Source organism: Bison bison, unplaced genomic scaffold, assembly GCF_000754665.1.
Source record: "Bison bison bison isolate TAMUID 2011002044 unplaced genomic scaffold, Bison_UMD1.0 scf7180017864466, whole genome shotgun sequence".
Classification (NCBI taxonomy): Eukaryota; Metazoa; Chordata; class Mammalia; order Artiodactyla; family Bovidae; genus Bison; species Bison bison.
This window is the reverse complement of record NW_011495027.1, coordinates 12,589,206-12,601,091: the sequence shown is the minus strand read 5'-3', so window position 1 is coordinate 12,601,091 and position 11,886 is coordinate 12,589,206. Positions and strand designations below refer to the sequence as shown.

At 42.8% G+C, this 11,886-nt stretch overlaps 1 protein-coding gene across 5 annotated transcripts in view; it reads right to left on the bottom strand.

The window, feature by feature from the left end:
* SLC44A3 (solute carrier family 44, member 3) overlaps window positions 1–11,853 on the bottom strand; it is an 87,002-nt gene extending 75,149 nt beyond the window's left edge. For 2 of the 5 annotated variants that reach the window (XM_010860482.1, XM_010860483.1), the window contains exons 1-4: window positions 10,913–11,174; window positions 7,749–7,891; window positions 5,147–5,283; window positions 4,142–4,235 (exon numbers count right to left, since the gene is read on the bottom strand). In XM_010860482.1, coding sequence (XP_010858784.1) covers window positions 4,142–4,235; window positions 5,147–5,283; window positions 7,749–7,891; window positions 10,913–10,939 — 401 coding nt within the window. In that variant the 5' untranslated portion in view covers window positions 10,940–11,174. The other 3 variants (XM_010860484.1, XM_010860486.1, XM_010860485.1) reach the window with 3 other exon arrangements.
* Window positions 11,854–11,886: the final 33 nt, after the last annotated feature.

The window sequence follows — 11,886 nt, the reverse complement described above, 5'->3', positions numbered from 1 at the left end:
ATGGAGGAGCCTGGTGGGCTACAGTCCATGGGGTCGCTGGGAGTCGGACAGGATTGAGCGACTTCCCTTTCACTTTTCACTTTCATGCATTGGAGAAGGAAATGGCAGCCCACTCCAGTGTTCTTGCCTGGAGAATCCCAGGGACGGGGAGCCTGGTGGGCTGCCGTCTATGGGGTCGCACAGAGTCGGACACGACTGAAGGGACTTAGCAGCACCAGCACTTTTCTTTGAAGCATCTATTCATATTCTCATTTCAGTTTTATATTGTGATACTGGTGTTTTAAAAGTTGATTAGTAAGACCTTTCATAAATTAGAGATCAATCTTTTTTTATATGAATTGTAACTTATCTGCCTGTTAATTTTGCTTCTACTATTTTGTCATGCAGAAATGTTTCTTTTTAATGTAGCCAAATTTACTGACTTTTTAGTTTTATGTCTCCTGAATTTTAAGTCATAGTGAGAAGCCTTCTTTACTTCCAGGTTATAAGAGAATTCTCCCCTGTCTTCTAGTACTTCCTGATTTCACTTTGTAAGTTATGATCTTTAATCTATTTGGAATTTATCCATATAAGCCATGAGGTATAGATCCAGTTTTTCCCTCTGGATTCCTACCCAGCTGTCCCAATACCACTTGTTGAATAGTCCAAGTTTCTGTCACTGATTTGAGATGCCATTTTTTATCATGTACTAAATTCTTGTAAGAATTCCTATTCTTGGATTATATAATATCTTTCACTGACCTTCCTACGTATGAACTAGTACCACAGTATTTCCATTATTAAACATTATGTTTTAAAAACTGGAAGGACTGGTTTTCCTTCATTGTTTTCTTCAGATTTTTCATGGTCATTTAAGAGAATTTTTTTCCTTACAGACATTCAAATCAGCTTATCTAGCTACTGAAAAAATCCTATTATATTTATTTTAATCAATGATAAACCTGTATTTTTCAACTTAGAAATAACATCTTAAATACTGTAGAGGGAAGTAACATTTTTATCAAGTTGAGCCATACCATCAAGAAGCCATTCTATCTTCCTATTTGTTCAAGATTACTTTGTACCTCAGAAACACATGTAAGCTTTCATCCTGTGGTTCTTATATGGTCTTGTTAATTTCTAGGCATTTTTTTGTATATACTTTTTCTTGCTGTGATAAAAGCAGACTTCTCAAAAAACATATGAATGCTACAGATTTCAGTATATTAATCTTGTTCCCTGCTACCTCAGTTCTTATCATTTGTTGTTTTTCAATTAATTTTCTTACCACATTGTTCTTCAGTTGCTAAGTCACATCTGACTCTTTGCAACCCTTGGGACCTAGGGCATATATAGCAGTATGTATATCTTACCACATATAAATTTTAACTCCTGCTTTCCAGTGTTTAAATTTTGAATTTTTTTCTTTTCTGTTACTAAACAGTCTTAACACCAAAGAATCTGAATTGTTTTGAAAGAAAATGCTTTCTGAATTTTTATTTAGTGTTTTCAAAAAATAAGATCAGATAAAGATTTCATGTCATTTTATTTGTTTTTCCCCAAACAGAATTCTCCATAAGACCCTAATTTTGACAACGTGGCTTGTTAACTATTGTGCTTTTTAGGCATTTAATTGCCCTATGCTGATTCCATCTTAGTTCTGAGAATGATGGAGGGAGGCATGTAAAGTGTGGATCATCCCTGGTAGGTTGCGGACCAGCCAGATGCATATGAATGAGTACGTCATTGGCTGGGGCAGGGTGTGTGTCTATTGGTCCACAAACGCTGGTTTTTTCCCTGCTTCTGTTTTTCCTCCCCAACCAAGAAAGCCACTCAAATACACAGGGAACTATCTAGAAAGCTGATTGTGTATTTAGATGACCCTATACATGGAATTTATTCAAGCAAACAATGCAGTGACATGCACAGGCTCCTATGTGAGAGGCTAGAAATAGAATTTACTAGAGGGAAAAACCCAAGCCTTTTAGATTTTAAATCTAAAATCTAATGGGGGTGGGGACTCAAAATACAATATTACATTGGACACCAAAAGGAAAAAGATATGCTTGCTTGTTATCTGCAGTATTTTTTCACTGCTCTTAGCAGCTTGTTCCTAGGTATACAAACCTTCTCAATACTCAGTCATTGCTCTAAAAGGGGATGTTATACCTCACATGATCAACCCAGAAAGAAGAAACAATTGGTTTAGTCAAAGAGAAGTATTTAGAAAACGTTCTTTGGCTGTATGGTCACACTTCTCATGTTTTCAAGCTTTTCACTCTTGGCACTGCTCTTCCATGATAAAATATGATAATTTCCATCTTAAAACAACTACTTGCTTGTGTAGGAAAAGGAAATGGAGCCCTCAAGGCTACTTTTTATCTCCCTAACTCCATCCAAGAAAAACCAGTCAGTCATCAGCAGTTTTGTCTTCACTTGAAAAGCTAAGCGTTGGAAAGGTCTGCACTTAAGGGGTGAAAGGACTAAGACTGGCTTGGGACGTAGAAAAGATGGTGTTCAGGGGACACAGGTACAGGACCAACCCCGCCATCCCCTCCCCAGCTTGCTGTGACCCCTTTAGGCTATTTGCCAGACAAAATACAACCAACAAAGACCTGTTTGCTTAGAGTTACAGGAACCAATGTGGATGCAGTCTGGGTTTGAATGCCAGCTCTTCCACTTGTATAACTTCAACCTGACTCTGCAACAGCTTTCTCAGCCATAAAATAGGGATGGAAATATCTACAACACACAAGTTTTATGAGGTCCCAGTACATTAACACAGGTTAAGAGCTTAGAAAAGTATATGGTAATTTTTGGGCAAGCATCAGACTCAATAGATGTTTGTTATTATCACCAATATCAAGATATAAGCTTCCCAGGGAATTACAGTAATCATCCCATTGATAGTAGGAGGAGGCTTTATTCAACTATGGTTAAATTACAGCCTTAAATATTCTATTCGCTTTCAATTCCTTCTTCAGGCCCAGAACACAAATAGTGTTCTTTAAAAAATCCTTCTCAAAAGACAAACACTGCATGACCTCACTTATATGTGGAATCTAAAATAGTTTATCTCACAGAAGCAGAGAGCAGAATGCAGTACCCACAGGGTGGGGGCGGAAGGGGAGATGTGGGCAAAGGGTATAAAGTTGAAAAAAACCTTCTCTCCATATATTAAATCATTTTTGTTTGAGTTACTGGAATATGTTAGTTTTTTCTGGATTTAGTTATGTTTCATTGAGATATGTTTATGACATCTAATAAGAAATCAGATTTTTAAAAATAAGGTATTACAGGTATTCTCCTCTGGAAATAATTCTCTCCTTTTTCAATTACTTATAACACAAAGTATTTTGGAAAAGGACACAAGGACGGTTACCTATATTCTTCCCCCTGTTCTGTTAAAATCTACTCATTTGTCTTAGAACCTGCTATCTCAGCATTTTTCAAGCTGTTAGAAGATTATAAAATATATTACTTTTTAAAAAACTGAAACAGACTAGGAACTATTAGTAAGGAAGAAGTCTTGTTTTGTGAGACTTTGTTTGTTTCCATATACATCAGTATGTATGAAGATATGTGTATACTGGAGTTGTGATGTAATACATTTCTTACTGGGAATCCTGACCACAAGTTTGATGAACATTATCCGAGGGAGCTGGCATAATGCCTTGGTTCTACTTAAATTGTGATTATCTTGAAGGGATTTTGCACAAAGGTCTCATTCACTGTAAACATTTAATTTTCAAAAGAATGGTAATGCAAAATAAACCCAAGTCCTTCTTCAGTACCTCTCAGCATCCCGATGGTGGTGGTGGTAATTAATTGCATTTCCCCCCTCAGCCTTCTCCATGGCTCACACGTGAGCCATTAATCACGGCAGGGCAACTACTGCTTCACCCTGAGAGCTTTAATTACAGGAGCCCTCCTCTGTGCCAGGGATTGCCCTAGTCGATAGGGATGAATAAGACTGTGAAAGCAGCTTGCTGAGTGACGTTCTCGAGAAGGACCTGTTTTCTATTCTCACTGAGAAAAAAGGTGTGTTGACCATCTGGCCTTGCCCCCCAAGGCCTGCTTCTTATGGAGAAGAGTAAGAGACTCTCACCAAGTACCCAATAAGTTTTGTTAATGGATAAGGAAAACGTTTGAAAGCTCTTACCTTGGGGGAACTGGTAGCCTGGGGCACAGCAAGTCTGCATTTGGAATCTGGGTGTAGTTGAAGGAATTCAAATTATAAACACACAGGAAGGACCCTGGAAGCAGAAAACACACAGCCTATACCATTTTCCTACATTGTACTTATCTCTTTAGGGGAGCTAGTAAAGAAACCATAGTCATTTTACCCAACTTTGGAAAAGATAGAATAAACCACTCAGATTTAGAAAACAGGTCTCTGGGTGTCCTAGAGACAAAAACAATAAGCATCCAGTTGAGATCAAATCAGGTTCTCTCCTTTCCTCTCCCCAAAATGCCAAATTCAAAAGTTATAAAATGATTGGTAACAAAATGATTTGAAGATGATTTATTATATAGGCTTGATATTTTTAACCCAGTCTTGCAAATAATTTTTAAAAATCTGGCACCCCACTTCTCAGGCAGATGAAATTTGCAGTGGGCTGCCTCGAATTTCTTACTTCCCTTTGCTTGTTTAATCCTTAAAATATAAATCTGAAAAGCAGGTTCAGAGCAAGTTACATAAGTGCTTTTGCAACAACGTACAACTGTCCCACTGGTCAGTGAAACTACCCACAGCCCAAATATTTTAATGAAAGAACATACTTGTGGGCAATTCAACCTGAAGCCAGTGGGTGCCTCTCTAGGACTCGACCTGCCAAGTGCACTTCTCTGACCTCCGTCTGACCCTGCCTTCAGGCCCTCAATGTCTGCTGTTTCCTCCCACTTTCAACAGCAGACCAGACCCTGGCAGTGAGCAGAGAACAGCTAGGGTTTCAGATGAATTCCAGATAAACCTGAATGCAATTAAGCTCAGGAGAAAATGTTTATGGCCCTTTCTACACAAGGAGAGGCACCCACAAGGAAGGACAATTTCCCACTTCGCAGAGAAGCAGGGGCAAGGCAGATGATCTCATCTATGTCTGTACAGGTTACCCTGCCACGATCCCCAGCCTTAGGGGGAATAGAGGCCCCATCCTTTGGTACCCACCATTGGTGTTTGCAAAGAGCTGGACCTCTTCCAGGGTATCAAGCTGCTCTTCAGGACAACTGGATACACAGAGAACGGTGGAACTGAGCCTCACATCCTTGACTTCCAGGTTGCAGGAATTCATAAAAAACACGTGCCTAGGAGGTAGATGAAACAGAAGGAGAATGTCGTAGAGCATTTCCTGTCGTTGAGTTTAATTGTGGGACTTAAATGATACCCACACGCTATCAAACATGGGAATAATTAAGGCCAACTTTCATCATCAAATACTTCCTGCATAATTTAACAAGTATTATGCCCACCTGGGGTCATCTATGGAGTTGTACAGTTTGGGAGCTGTATTCAAATGTTAACAAAACTTCCCTCTTTCAGATTCAGCGTTTTCTGGGATGCTGATAACACTAGGGCATTCTCCGAGGAAGTCGCTGAGAAACAGAAAGGACTGATAACACTGCCCCGGCTTTGCTAGGTGAGGCCAGTGCATGAATGACTTGTGACGTCCACAGAAAGCATAGTGTATTCAACTATATCTCAGAGAACAGCTCAACCCAGGGAAGTGAGAAGGGGAGAGGAGGAGGCCGAGGCTGTGAATTAAAGGCTTACCCCTCCTCCGCCTCCCAGTTTGAGCCAGGAAACTCGAGACCCTTCCTGCTGCAGCTGCCCAGCCACTGGGCACAAGAACAAAACTGCTTGTTGCCATTAACGAGGTCACGTGAGGGCAGGCAGCGGCAGCTCCCAGACCCATGCCCTACACTTATCCGGGCTGCTGAGATCAGAGCAATGTCAGGTCAAGAGCCCTGTAGGCAGTCTCCCAGCATAGAGACCTGGAGAAGGGTTCCCAGAAGCTTTTTTTCCCTCAACTGGGGTTGGGGGGGTGGTGTAACAGGAGATGGGGGAACAGATTTCTCAAGTGTATGATAACTATACACTTTATTCTACTTATTTTATTAAGTTTTAAAAATTGCAGTAAAATACACATGAAATTTTACCATCTTAAAGATTTTATGTGTGCAGTGGCATGAACTACATTCACATTGTTGTACAACCATCACTACCACCCACCCCACCCACCGTCCCACAAGAATCTTTTCATCTTGTAAAATAAGCTCTGTACCCACTAATAATAATTCATCATCCCCAAATCTTGGCAACCACCATTCTACTTTCAGTCTCTATGAATGTGACTACTCTAGACAGCTCATATAAGTGGAATCAAAATATTTATCTTTTTGCGATTGACTTATGTCACTTATCATAATATCCTCAAGATTTATCTATGTTGTAGCATGTGTCAGAATTTCTTTCCTTAAAAAGGCTAAAAAATTTCCCATTATATGTACATACATTTTGTTTACTATTCATCTGCTGGACACTTGGTTGCTTCTACCTTTTGGCTATTAATAAAATATATACTTTTCATTTCAAAGAGGATGACTATTTCCCAGCACTGCACTATGAATACAGTGTCCAAAGAGAAGCACAGGTGTATCTGGGAAGCCCCGTCCTCCCTGTGTTCTTTGTGAATGACACCCACAAATGTGGGGGGAAATGGCCCCGGGGCAATCCATTTCCAGCAATCCAAAGCCCCTTACTCGAAAGCAACATTCAGGGGTAGAATAGGCCTGCTCTGGGATCTGTATTTGGTGACTCCAAACTTATACCCAGGACCTTACACACTTAAGATGTCTTTCCTAGGAGCTGCTTTTGATTATCAAGTCTTGAAGTTATTATAAGGCCTTACCCATCTTAGAAAATCAAGGCCAGGGATTTCTCTCCCCTTGGGGGATTCCTGTCTCTTCTCTCCCCTTTTGGTTTCCCTTTTGGAGTCTGGGGTATAAGAGTAGGCACCACAGTGCCACACAGCTGAGAGTGTAGGCTGGGGAGGGAGTGGGACACAGGTTCTCAGCATCCCCAGGTGGGACTGAGAGGTATTTCCACATAGAAACAATACTGTGTTTGGTGTACAGTTAGTAACATGATTCTGATACATTGTAGATAATAATGCTTCCTAGGTGGTGCTAGTGCTAAAGAATCCGCCTTCCAATGCAGCAGACTTTAAGAGATGCAAGTTCAATCCCTGGGTTGGGAAGATCCCCTGGAAGAGGAAATGGCAACCTGCTCCAGTATTCTTGCCTGGAAAACTCCACGAACAGATGAGCCTTGTGGATTACAGTTCATGGGGCTGCAAAGAGTTAGACACGACTGCATGACTAAGCACACACACACACACACACACATAATGGATAATAATAGTGACAATTAACACTTATTAAGCCTTAGCTCATACAGTGTCTCAGTGGATCCTGAAAACAGCCTTATGAGATAGGTATAATAACTGGTTTTAAAAGCTAAAAATTCAGCTCAGAGAAGTTAAGTACCCTGCTCAAGGTCACACAGCTGAAAAGCAGCAAGGATTGAATTTGAACTTGGGACTGGCTGGTACTAAAACCTGTGTCCTTACTACCACTTCAAAATTTCCTTTTATGAGTTGGGTTGATAGAGTTTTGAGCAGGAAAACAGTTTCCAGCCTCAAAATGACTAATTTATACGAAGTTGTGAAACCTAGCCCCTCTGTAGGTTGAGGACTTACTTCAACACTTACTTTTTTTGAGTCATATCCTGCCCTGAAAGAGGAGCCCCTTCTACTGGGGAGTTCTTCTTGCCACACACATTCCCAAAGCTGTCGTAGCCAAAGAGGAGTCTTCCTGTGGCTCCAGCCGCCACTGAGTAGCCCATGATGAACACCTGGCAAAACCCAAGTGGCACGTGAAAGCCTGGCCAAAGGGCTGGAAAGCAGCCCCCCACATCCTTGAATGCTGATATAAAATGGAACCTGGTAAAATCAAATCTCCCCAGCACGAATGCACTTCCCTCCTTCAGCAGTGACACCAGCAAGTCAGATCAATTAGGGGTCCCCAGCCTCCATGATCTAATGCCTGACGACCTGTGACGGAGCTGATGTAATAAGAGAAATAAGGTGCACAATAAATATACTATGCTTGCATCATCCCCTAACCATCTCCATCCCCGTCCGTGGAAACACTGTTTTCCATGAAACCAGTTCCTGGTGCCAATAAGGTTGAGGACCGCCGATGAGGGTGCTGCTTCTCTAGTACTTGCTTTAACAGGTTACGGAGGGACACTATTCTAAAACTCTGAAGCAGATTCCTCTCTGCTTTCTCCCCTTCTTCCCCAAGAGTCTGTCATTTTCTCTTTTTGCCTAAGATCACCAGGATAACTCAAACGTTTGCCCCTTGTTTTATCTAAGGCACTGGGGCTCTGCTTCTTTCCCTGAGGTTCTATCCAGCCATGCACCTTTCCTCCCTTCCACCTCTCTCTCCTCCTATTTCCTCTTCCACTTTGATTTTTATCTTGTATTTAGGGGACTCTGATCTTCAGGGGTAGAAGCAACACAGTTGAAAAATACCAAAATACTGTCTGTAACAAGTGAGAGAATGGTGCTTTGGAATAAGTGCTTAAAATACAGAAGGAATCTCAGGAATTTTGCTGGACAAGAACATCATGCAATCTGTAGTCACTTTTGTCCAATTTCGTAATGAATGTGGAATATTTAAAATTTCAGCTCAAGTGACTAGTCCCTTAATATGCATTGATGGGCCCTCTACTCAGATTGAATCTGTATCTTCCCATAATATAAGCTTAGTACCATAAATTTCTCAATCTGTAATACAGAAAATACCATTCAATATTTGGAAAAAATAACTGTGGTACCAGATGTTCCAAAAGTACATATTCCCAAAGTCAATTACGTGTCAGATACTTTACATTCATTACTAATTCAGGAATCAAAATAACAGTCTTAAAGTGCCCACTAAGGGGTATGGAAACAAAATCGAGCCCCCAAGGAACTCAGCCTAGAAGATGGGCAGGGCTCAGGGCTGAGAACCTTCTGACGTCCCAGGGAAGGAGGGCCTCTGCCACACCTGTTCTACCAGCACCTCCTCAACCTCGAGGTCAGACTCCAGGACGAGTGCGTCACCTGTGCACGCGGACAGGTCCCTCAGCCTTTACTCTCAGGCTTCAGGTGGGGGTGGGTGTGTGCCCCTGTGGCTGGCACTGTCGGCTGACCGAGTCCTCAGTTGGTCCCCTTCCTGCTCTTCCTTTCGGAGTGTGGTCAGATTCTGATTGGTTTTAGACTTAGAGCGAGGACAGGGGTCCTGGTCTTCCACCCAGATCAGCAGAGGTCTAATAATAAAGGGGAGCTCCTGCCCAGGAGGCGAAGGGTTTTTTTGGTGGGAGGGGCTGGTGGCTGGAGGGAGGTTTGGATAATCCTGAGTCCCTGTCACACTACCACATTAAACCATTAAAATTTTCTTTCAACTTCAAACACACAATTGCAATTCCAAACAGTAGGTGGGTATACCAATTACGGTGGAGCTATCAAGGAGGTTTCAGTCAGTTGTGGGAAGATATGGAAAAAAGGAGTCTTGGTGGAAGAGTAAGAAAAGGCAAGGTGGGAGAGGACACTGGGGAGGGAGCACAGGCAGAGATGGCCCAGAACTGAGCGGGTTCTGTTCTGTCTATGCACATATAAAGAAAGGCTGGCACTCATTCTGTTTGCAATAGACTGTCCCGGTTCATAATTCTGGTCCCTCACCCCAAACCTCCTTTGTTCAGCCCCAGCTCAGAACAGCACCATCAATAATTCCATCCAGCATGGGCTGTGTTCCTGGTCAGGATGTCATAACAAAGACCAGAAAGCCGAACGGCAGAGGCAGAATAACATCCTTGCCCTCTTGGCTGTGGTTTAAAAAAATATTGCAAAAGATATAAAAGCTAGTCACCTAAGGAAGAACTATCATTACTCAAATTTAATATAGCAAAGAGAACATGGGTACATTGAAGTTTTCAGATTTATTTTGCAAATGAGATGTTAATTTGAAGCCATTTCCAGCTTTGTGCCACCTCTCGGATGGTTCTTGGTTCTCTGAGCTGTGATGGGCCATCTATAAATCCTTTCCCCAGACAACTGCTGGCTGAAGGTTTGATAGTTAGGCACTGGGTTTGAGCTGTGGAGAGGCTAGGGAAGATCATTAACAGTCCAAGTTCAAAGCAGCCAGGAACTGGCAGAACAGCTGCTTCCTGCATTTATACAACAGCAGACCCAGAAAGAAACACCAGCATCTGTGGAAAGTTTAAGAGGAGGTGTTATAGGTATAGTTTTTCCCAACTCCTAGAGAAGAGCTCCAAGGGTCATTATAGAGGCAACACAGAACATTTGATTATGCCTTTAAGGTCCAACCTTCCACTGTGCCTATTATTCACCTATCTGTGTGAAACCAGTCGGTAAGTCAAGTGAGTAAATGCCTTTCTAGCTTGGAAAGAGATTCATATTTTAGGGTTTATTCAAATTTAAGTCTTTTCAACAAAGGTAATTACGTGGTAGCCACCGTCAGGCTTTAAAATCATTTACCATGAAGAAACAGCATGCCTCCATCTGAAATGGATGATTTCATGAACATGATCTTTTAAGAACTCGAGTGAGCCTTTTTCTGCTGTTACATACAACTGTAAAATAAGTTATAAAAGCATCAAGGTTCAGCTTCCAAGAGACTCTTCCAGAACTAAAATGGAAGGTCTATCAGCAATCACACACACCTGGTAACTAGAGTGGGCAAAAACCTTATTACCTATCCAACTAGAGGGTTTATAGCAAAGGCTTGTTTACCTATTAGCTGCTAAACACAACATTCCAAGAGCATGTTACACTCAGCTAAAGTAAGAGGAATTTATTTCTAGGCTTACCTGGATATCCCTTTGTGAGAGGAACATTTTATTCGGGGGACTGAGACCAGATGGTAAAAGAACTTCCCCCTCAGTGGGCTGGTACTAAGAGGCCTATTGAATGGCAATCCCACTGCAGACGGTGGTTCTCATTTCCTAATGGCGTCTTGTGTTAGAAGTGGCCCATAGTAATAAGTCCACCTCTCCAATCTACTGAGCCTAAAAGGTTAAGAGATACCTGACTGGTACTTCTGAGAACTGCTGTTTGCTCTGTGGCAAACGTCTCTAGCCGCGACACAACTTGTTACCTGGTACCACCTGGAACCCTCACCCCCACCTCACTTCACCCCCGCCCAGGGACGCGATTTATATTTGGGGCACAGCTATTTCGGGACACACACACACACACACCCCCCACACTCTGGCCTCTTCCCTGCCAGGCACCCACACTTACCAAACCAGTCCAGAAGAGAAAGAACAGGAACAACCATGCCGTATCTGTGCATTTCCTATAAATCTGAGGTCGCCACTGTCTTTGCGTGGGGATTCTTTCTGCGGAATCCTTCCAGAAAAAGAAGGAAGAGTGTTTAGGAAAAGAGGATAATCATATATTTAGGTCCCGAGCTAGAAAATGAGCCCAAACTTACTCGAAGACTGTTCAAAGTAACTTTTTTTTTTTTTTTAAACGTGGCCGCCTGAAGCGTTCGCGAAGCCTTTGCAACACCTGCTGTGTGCGGAGCGGATAAGTTCCCAGCCGCCGAGTCCTTACCTGGAGGCGCACCTAGAGGCAGCCCCAAGTTGGCGCCTGGAGGCCAGCCTCTCCCGAGCCTCCGCCCCAGCAGCCGAGTGGGTCCGAGGTCTACCCCGCTAGGTGCCCCCGGGACGCGGCGGCGCAGGGGCGGGAGGTCGGTCCGCGGGATCCCGGGAGGCGGAAGCGTCCCCGCGGGGCAGGTGCGTGGAGGGGCCCGAGCCTTCCCCGCGCGCGATCCCTCCCC